The sequence below is a fragment of the Ranitomeya variabilis genome, chromosome 1 (genome assembly GCF_051348905.1).
Source record: "Ranitomeya variabilis isolate aRanVar5 chromosome 1, aRanVar5.hap1, whole genome shotgun sequence".
In the NCBI taxonomy this organism is placed as follows: Eukaryota; Metazoa; Chordata; class Amphibia; order Anura; family Dendrobatidae; genus Ranitomeya; species Ranitomeya variabilis.
In genome coordinates, this window is record NC_135232.1 from 23,736,027 (window position 1) to 23,745,932 (window position 9,906).

The 9,906-nt window shown below is 47.2% G+C and overlaps 1 protein-coding gene across 2 annotated transcripts in view; it reads right to left on the reverse strand.

The window, feature by feature from the left end:
* Nucleotides 1-9,906, reverse strand: part of IL6ST (interleukin 6 cytokine family signal transducer) — a 46,504-nt gene that overhangs the window by 33,014 nt on the left and 3,584 nt on the right. For both annotated transcript variants that reach the window (XM_077281392.1, XM_077281393.1), the window contains exon 2: nucleotides 1,127-1,192. In XM_077281392.1, coding sequence (XP_077137507.1) covers nucleotides 1,127-1,192 — 66 coding nt within the window. The remainder of the gene's footprint in view (nucleotides 1-1,126; nucleotides 1,193-9,906) is intronic.

Sequence of the window (9,906 nt, forward strand, 5' to 3'; positions counted from 1 at the left end):
CTCTCTGAGAATAAAGTCTTCATCTGAATGGGAACCTAAAAGAGCGTCCTCTCTTTGACTACAGTGTGCTGCCTTATTTATTTGACTGTATAAGAGTTGGTGACTAGCTTCAGCACCTGTTCACACTTAGTCTATGTTTGGATGTGACGGTCAGCTTTTTGATGTTTGTATTCCTTAGTCTTCTGACTGAGCACTCCGCCTTCTAGCCACAGGTGTTTTTTAATCACAGTAGGTCCATTACCCCTCCACAGAGAGAGAGATTTTTAGTCAAAGAGAGGATTCCCTTTTAGGTTCCCATTCAGATGAAGACGTTTATTCTCAGAGAGGAAAGGCATTGCTAGGACCTTGTATACGAGAAATGCCTTAACGTGGCTACAATGTACACAAATTGGCCAATTTATGCGCTGAACTTTCTCAATTTTTCATATTTCTAGTAATGCAATTCAATTCAATTTTCATGTCTCAGGTTTGCAGGTTTTGGCGCCACAGTGTGCTGCCTTATTTATTTGACTCCCACTCACCAAGTCACATCCATTGACTGCCAGGGACGCTCTCCCACTCACCAAAGTCACATCCCTCGACCGCCAGGGACGCCCTCCCACTCACCAAAGTCACATCCCTCAACTGCCAGGGATGCCCTACATTCACCCAGTCATCTACCCCGACTGCGAGGGACGCCCTCCCGCCCACCAAGTCACAACCCCTGTCCGCCAGGGACACCCTCCACTCACCAAGTCATCTCCCCCATTCACCCAGTCACCTCTCCAGACCACCAGGGATGTCACCATTCACCCAGTCACCTCCCCTGACCACAAGGGACGCTCTCCATTCACCTCCCCTGACCGCCAGGGACATCACCAGTCACGTCACCTGACCTCAACCCTTCAACTCCCCTAGGCTACCAGGGATTACGGAGACAAGTTAGTAGATTTTGTGGATTTTACCCTTTGAGTGAAACACACTGCGCCATTTACAGATTGTTAACCAATGGCAATGTTCTCAGTGAGTGCTGGAAACCACGTGAAGGGGTTAATGGCAGAAGATAGCACGCACATGGCCCGACCATACTGATCCTGAACCCTGTGTAAACGTGTACCGCCACAGCCACGGGGAATGCGTCACTTACCCGCAGCAACGACGACGATGGCCCAGAGGACGGCGAGGAGAGAGAGTCGCCTCATGATGGAGGAATCTGAAAAAAGTAGTAAGAACCTCATAAAAAGAAGGCAGTAACTAAGTGTTTTTTATTATTCTGAACTGTGCGCTGCCTGGCGTCAAGAGCATCTACAGTGGTTATAGAAAGTCTACACGCCCCTGATCAGGATGATGGCGGCCGAGCACTGACTACTATGTAACAGGAGGGGAAATGTGAATTGGCCGATTCTGAACACAACCACATCCCCAATCACAAACAGGGTGTTCACACTTACGCAACCACAGTACCGCAGTTCATTATTTTTCTTTTCTCCTTAAAATGATTTCAGTTTGTGTCTCGATAGATGACGTTAAAGGTGAAAAAAAAAAAAAAAAAAAGTTCTGAAGCAATTCTTCTTATTACATCAGAAAAACTCAAAATTTTACCAGGGGTGTGTAGACTTTTTATAACCACACACACAGGGGACATGAGACCTTTCGTACCACAGGGACACCGGTGTAACCATTGTGATTTCAGAGCACTATTCTGCACCAGAAAATTTAAAGCGAAAAGCGGAGCCATCGGGGGACAGGAAAACACAGGAGGGTCCTCAGCTACAGAAAGTGAAGTGGCAACGTGGAGCCGAGAGAGAGAAGGTCTAGGGCGGATTGGTTGCGTTTCCGCAGCGTTTTTTTTACACATGGAAACTCTCCAAAAACACAATGGATAACTTAAGCAATGATAATCAATGACAATCCTGAATTGTTGTGCACATGATCCGGAGACTTCCATCTTTATTCGCAGCGTTTTATTTTCTGCAGCATGTCAATTCTTTTTGCGGATCTCCAGCATTTCTGTGCCCATTGAGTCAGTCAAACCTTTTTACACCTGCGGTTTTCCTGCCAAAAACGCTGCAGAATTGTCAAAGGGAAATGTCAGAAGGAGAAAGAGTGTGGACGGAGAGCCTGCGGGTGTCTGCCTGCCCAGGCGTCGTCTGATGGGACTACTACTCCCATCTGGCTATGTCTGCTGTCACATATAACAGTGAAAGAATGAGCCAATGATGGGAGAGTAGTCTCATCATCCGGCGCCTGTGGTCACTTGTAAAAAAATAAACACATTTACATAATTACATACACAATCCATACTCACCGAACACCTTATCCCCGACGCCCGCGTCTCCTGCAAACAATCAAGAACAATAACGTAATAGATTTACCTTTCCGCCGTAGTCCATTTAATACTGAGTGTCCCACGTCGATCTCACCGGGTGATACACTGACAGGAGGTGATCGCTATCACAGTGCATCACTGAGCCGCAGTGAGTTCACCAAAGTTCATCAGCTGATCATCTCCGGTGCTCTCACTTATGGCACTGCTGCGTGGGAAAGATCATACGCAGCAGTGCCGTTACAGCATCGGAGATGAACTCCGGTGAACTCTCGGTGATACACTGCATGAGGGATCACCTCCTGTCAGTGTATCGACGGAGGCCGGGTAGAACGGTCACTCCCCCGATGTGACTGTTCTACACGGGAGATCGCCGTGGGACATTCGGTATTAAATGGACTACGACGTACAGGACAGTATATGTTGGTTTATTATTTTATTTTTGTTGCAGGAGATCGAGGGCTTCTGGGATTAGGCGATGCAGTAACTATGGTAAATTTAGATTCAATAAAAGGAGTCTGTGGGATTATTTCAAATAAAGGACTTAATTCTGACAGTGTCTTTATTTACTGTATAACTATAGTCTTAGTAATGGAGAGGTGTCTTATTGACACCTCTCCATTACTAACCTGTAGGCTCGATGTCACCTGACAATACAAATATGACATCAACCCCACTTGCCACTGCTACAGGGCAAGTGGGAAGAGCGAAACTAAGCGCCAGACCTGATGTTTTTAGCCTGGGAGGGATGCAAATATCCAAGGCCCCTTCCCAGGCTATTAATACCAGCCTGCAGCTGTCTGCCTAGCCTTTGCTGGTTCGATTTTATAGGGGGACCCCATGCCAATTTTGTTTCTGGGGTTATGTTAATGCTCCTACATAGGCTGGTGCGTGCGTTTAATATTAACGAGGTTATCTGGCTGAAGAGGTAGAACAAGAACATGACATCACCATTTTTTTCTTTACTAATATATCTATTTAGCTGTGGATTTACAAAAACGCACGAAAATCAGCATTAAAAAAAGCGCGGAATTTCCACTGTGTTTTCTGCCAAGAGATGCAGAAAACGCGCAGACGTTTCCCCAAGCAAATCCGCAACGTGCGCACAAAGACTAGTTCTGATGCAACAATGGCAAATGTTACAAAGTCCGACCAAGACACAAGAGGATTCATCAATAGTCATAAAAATAACAGGAAGCAACAATGCAAATGACGGAGAAAACACTTCCCAGAAATAGCGAGAGAACAGTGACTGCAGAATGTGTCCAGGAATGAAAAAAAAAAAAAAAAAAGAATTCAGGGTTTACCACGTTTATAATCCAGTTACCTGCGGATATTGGAGGAACCGGTCTCAGGATGTGGGAGCGACGGTTACAGCCTGCAGACCATGAACTGGATGAGAGGAAAAAGTAGAGAAAACGGACACAGAGCTGCTCTAGAAACGGGTCAGATGTTTTCTATGTAATATATATAATACAACATGCTGGTATAAAATCAAGATGGAATAAAATTTGGATATTTTTTATACAAGGAATTGGGATGTGCAGGTTTCTCTACTTATTCCAGTACACCAGCAGAAGCGTGAGTACAGCTCTGGGGTATAATAAAGGATCAGTAATGTATGTACACAGTGACTGCACCAGCAGAATAGTGAGTGCAGCTCTGGAGTATAATACAGGATATAACTCAGGATCAGTACTGTAATGTATGTACACAGTGACTGCACCAGCAGAATAGTGAGTGCAGCTCTGGAGTATAATACAGGATGTAACTCAGGATCAGTAATGTAATGTATGTACACAGTGACTGCACCAGCAGAATAGTGAGTGCAGCTCTGGGGTATAATACAGGATGTAACTAAGGATCAGTAATGTAATGTATGTACACAGTGACTGCACCAGCAGAATAGTGAGTGCAGCTCTGGGGTATAATACAGGATGTAACTCAGGATCAGTAATGTAATGTATGTACACAGTGACTGCACCAGCAGAATAGTGAGTGCAGCTCTGGGGTATAATACAGGATGTAACTAAGGATCAGTAATGTAATGTATGTACACAGTGACTGCACCAGCAGAATAGTGAGTGCAGCTCTGGGGTATAATACAGGATGTAACTCAGGATCAGTAATGTAATGTACAGGTCCTTCTCCAAAAATTAGCATATAGTGTTAAATTTCATTATTTACCATAATGTAATGATTACAATTAAACTTTCATATATTATACATTCATTATCCACCAACTGAAATTTGTCAGGTCTTTTATTGTTTTAATACTGATGATTTTGGCATACAACTCCTGATAACCCAAAAAACCTGTCTCAATAAATTAGCATATTTCACCCGTCCAATCAAATGAAAGTGTTTTTTAATAACAAACAAAAAAACCATCAAATAATAATGTTCAGTTATGCACTCAATACTTGGTCGGGAATCCTTTGGCAGAAATGACTGCTTCAATGCGGCGTGGCATGGAGGCAATCAGCCTGTGACACTGCTGAGATGTTATGGAGGCCCAGGATGCTTCAATAGCGGCCTTAAGCTCATCCAGAGTGTTGGGTCTTGCGTCTCTCAACTTTCTCTTCACAATATCCCACAGATTCTCTATGGGGTTCAGGTCAGGAGAGTTGGCAGGCCAATTGAGCACAGTAATACCATGGTCAGTAAACCATTTACCAGTGGTTTTGGCAAAGCATTTCAGCCGATGGAAGCATGAAGTGCTCCAAAATCTCCTGATAGCTAGCTGCATTGACCCTGCCCTTGATGAAACACAGTGGACCAACACCAGCAGCTGACATGGCACCCCACACCATCACTGACTGTGGGTACTTGACACTGGACTTCAGGCATTTTGGCATTTCCTTCTCCCCAGTCTTCCTCCAGACTCTGGCACCTTGATTTCCGAATGACATGCAAAATTTGCTTTCATCAGAAAAAAGTACTTGGGACCACTTAGCAACAGTCCAGTGCTGCTTCTCTGTAGCCCAGGTCAGGCGCTTCTGCCGCTGTTTATGGTTCAAAAGTGGCTTTACCTGGGGAATGCGGCACCTGTAGCCCATTTCCTGCACACGCCTGTGCACGGTGGCTCTGGATGTTTCCACACCAGACTCAGTCCACTGCTTCCTCAGGTTCCCCAAGGTCTGGAATCGGTCCTTCTCCACAATCTTCCTCAGGGTCCGGTCACCTCTTCTCGTTGTACAGCGTTTTCTGCCACATTGTTTCCTTCCAACAGACTTACCATTGAGGTGCCTTGATACAGCACTCTGGGAACAGCCTATTTGTTAAGAAATTTCTTTCTGGGTCTTACCCTCTTGCTTGAGGGTGTCAATGATGGCCTTCTTGACATCTGTCAGGTCGCTAGTCTTATCCATGATGGGGGTTTTGAGTAATGAACCAGGCAGGGAGTTTTTAAAAGCCTCAGGTATCTTTTGCATGTGTTTAGAGTTAATTAGTTAATTCAGAAGATTAGGGTAATAGGTCGTTTAGAGAACCTTTTCTTGATATGCTAATTTATTGAGACAGGTTTTTTGGGTTTTCAGGAGTTGTAGGCCAAAATCATCAGTATTAAAACAATAAAAGACCTGACAAATTTCAGTTGGTGGATAATGAATCTATAGTATATGAAAGTTTAATTGTAATCATTACATTATGGTAAATAATGAAATTTAACACTATATGCTAATTTTTTGAGAAGGACCTGTATGTACACAGTGACTGCACTTTATATGTAGGTTACTTGTGTATCTTGGTGCTTCAGTGTGAACGTGCGATCAGCAGCCATATTAGACTATGGACAATCCTGCTTTCAGTAATGGGCCATGTGTGACAGCCGTTCTTCCAGCCAGAACATTACATGCAATCTCCATTATTGCTTTAAGCAGTCTGGGGATTTCTGCAGGATATTTTGCATTATCTGCTGTTGGTATCTCACACATTTTATGAAAGTTGCAAACAAATATCGAGGAGAACAGAACATCGAGAACCTGAGGTCAAGCGTCAAAAAGCTACAAACAAAACCCCAGAAATTGTGATAACTGCGGGCTCTGATAAGACAAGAACGGGCGGCCATCAGTCAGGAACACAGAACAACTTCCTGTAGAAGTGAAATCAGTGCAGGAGCAGGACGGCTGCCGGGGGAGAGCGGCCAGCACTGGCGGTCAGGCTTATCTCGTATGGTTTAGATTCTGGGGTTAGATAGCGGCTCGTGCAATCACAGAAGATCTCAGCGTCATCACAAAGAGCGGAGCAGAGATATAGGACTTCCCCGTGACTCATCATTGCTGATGCTGGAGGGCCCCTTATTGTAGTGATAATTATTATTAAATAATATTATTACAGTTTGCACACATTATCATCGCTGTCCCCGATGAGGCTCAGTGATGACAGACCCCCAGGAGGCCGTCTGCAGGGCGCACGGTTCCCCAGGAGGCTGCTTTTGGGTGCACGTTCCCTCTGGCTCCAGGCTATAAACATAAGGATGAATGACCTCGGGGAGATCAAAACAGAACACTGCCCCCATCCCTTAAGGGAAATATGCAAATGTAGAAAAGCTGCGGAGACACCATCACGTGTTTCTCAATGCAAGCAATGAATAGCCAGGTCTTTCACCGGGAAGGAACAACCACGGGAAGGGCAGCATCCAATAAAGCAAAACCACCTATGCCAAAACATGGTATCCATCCACAGACAGCTGTTTCGGGGTATTTGCCCCTCATCAGTGTGGAGTAGGAAACTGGCTATTAGGAGCAGTGCCTAGTGAAAAGGCTGGTTGTTCCTTCCCGGTGAAAGACCTGGCTATTCATTGCTTGCGTTGAGAAACACGTGATGGTGTCTCCGCAGCTATCCTACATGCATTTGCATATTTCCCATAAGGGATGGGGGCAGTGTTCTGGATCACTGCGTTGAGAAACACGTGATGGTGTCTCCGCGGTGTTGGATGTTTTGATCTCCCCGAGGTCATTCATCCTTATGTTTATAGCCTTTTCACTAGGCACTGCTCCTAATAGCCAGTTTCCTACTCCACACTGATGAGGGGCAAATACCCAGAAACAGCTGTCTGTGGATGGATACCATGTTTTGGCATAGGTGGTTTTCCTTTATTGGATGCTGCCCTTCCCGTGGTTGTTCCTTCCCGGTGAAAGACCTGGCTATTCATTGCTTGCATTGAGAAACACGTAATGGTGTCTCCGCGGCTTTTCTACATCCCTCTGGCTCCAGGGTCATAAATCACCGCACATCACTCAGCACGTGACTAACTACAAGCAGGAGCTCCGCACCAGCAGCCAGGAGGATAACTGGAAGTCACAGAAAGACAAAAATCAGGGAGACCTCACAGGAGCCGCGAGAGGGGCAGACATATCCATGGTCACAAGTATTCTTAAATGTTCTGGAAGAGTCGCAATATGAGCACATTTTTGATTTACAGATTTAGAACGGGATTACACGGAGATCTTACATCCGACAACATCCCACAACGTCGCATTGCAACTTTCCGCGCCACAAGTCACGTGGCACTTGTGTCACAGACGTCAATGCGACTTGTCTGGGAATATTGCGGTCATCCAACCGGACAGCGCCGAAGACAGCGGAAAGGCATGGGAGCGACCGGTGGTGCTCTACCTGTTCACTGCCGGCCGGCTGACGCTTCTGCGAGCTTCGCTGACACCGGGAAACATTGGCGCACTCAGGTTTTAATCCGGGTTCATGTCAGTGCTTCCATCAGGGCCATCTTTAATGAAGCAGATGGAGACACTTTGTGCTGTCCGCCCTGATTTTCAGCAGTGTCCGCCTTTCTGACGGTCATCCCGACATGTGGCTAAAACGTGATGTGAACAAAGCCTTACATGTATGTGCACAAAATGAAGGGCATCATAGTAAGTCCCACTATTCCACCTGCTGATTGCTCACCAAAACCCCCTCTACCACCGGCCAAACATCCCAGTGAGCTGGCCTGGATGCCATCTCTGCTGCCACCACCGCCCTCAGACACGGTGTGACTTGGTCAGTGAGGGTCCAGATGTAGAGACCTCACTGCTCAGCAGAGCACGACAGTCCTCCGACCCTCAAACACTTTTCACGACGCCAATCTTAGGCCTCAGACAAGACGAGATCTCTGTCGGGCACTTCTGCTCCATCATTTCAGTGATCGGTAGGGGTCTGGGCTCAAGACCCCCTGGTGACCGATCCTTTTAACTTGTCACTGTGAGACATCAAAAGCTTCCTAAGAAGAGAGCAGTACTTTATAATGGTAAAAAACCCAACACCTTAAAAGGGTTTTCTAGGAGTAGATTCCTGATGATTAGGAGAGGCAATCAATGGGGGTCCGACTTATCCAACCCTGCCAATCAGCTGATGTAAAAGGGGCCCAAAAAAAATAACCTGTAAATGAATCAGATCTGACTATGGCAGCTGATGTTGACAACTGGAGAGCCGTGGGGTGTTGGCAGCTCTGAAGGAGGGGTACCGGGTGGAGGCCGGGGCACGGCCACTTCTGGAGAAGTCACTGACTCAGTGGAAGCTTCACGATGTGTTAGTGCAAGCCCCAGACTGCAGAACATCAGAGCCGGCCGCTGCTGCGTTTCCTGTTGGAGGAAGTCACTTAGTCATAGGCGACCTCCGACACCAGGGAAATCAAAAAGGGGCTCTTAAAGGGGCGTCCACATAAGACATTTACATGATGGTCAGAAGACCCTTGCACTGGGGATCTGTGGGGTCCCTTACTTATGAGACATACTGTGGTTATTAGTCCCATCAGCTATGCAAGTGGTCACCCAGCTTTCCTGGAAACAGGACTATGATAGGTAGGAAGGATCATCACTTTAGACTTGTGACTTGGTCTCCATCATGCTGGAGAAAACATCATCACATTGCTCCAGAGACCATTCATGTGTGGGGCTTCTCATCCATGGAGGGGCTCAATCATAATTTTCCTAAGAAAATGACCATGAGTTAAGAACGGGAGATCTAATCATCCTCCAAGAACACCTTTTCCAATTATATAGGACAATGTGGTGATGACGCTTCCCCCATGATGGAGACCAGGTCACAAGGAAAAAGTGATAATTAAGTAGCTGATAAGAAAAACAGACATTTTGGGTCCATGTCCGGGAAACTTTGCATTTCCCATTGAGAACCTGCGGTCGTCAATCGTCAAAAAGAGAAAACCCAGAGCTATTGATAACTCCGAGCTCTGATAAGACAAGAACGGGCGGCCAGCAGTCAGGATCTGCCGAAAAGCCGATATCCAGCTGTCGGGGAGAAGGGCAGAAGCCTGGGGAGCGAGGGGCGGCGGAAGCCTGGAGAGCGAGGGGCGGCGGAAGCCTGGGGAGCGAGGGGCGGCGGAAGCCTGGAGAGCGAGGGGCGGCGGAGGCCTGGAGAGCGAGGGGCGGCGGAGGCCTGGAGAGCGAGGGGCGGCGGAGGCCTGGAGAGCGAGGGGCGGCGGAGGCCTGGAGAGCGAGGGGCGGCGGAGGCCTGGAGAGCGAGGGGCGGCGGAGGCCTGGAGAGCGAGGGGCGGCGGAGGCCTGGAGAGCGAGGGGCGGCGGAGGCCTGGAGAGCGAGGGGCGGCGGAGGCCTGGAGAACGAGGGGCGGCGGAAGCCTGGAG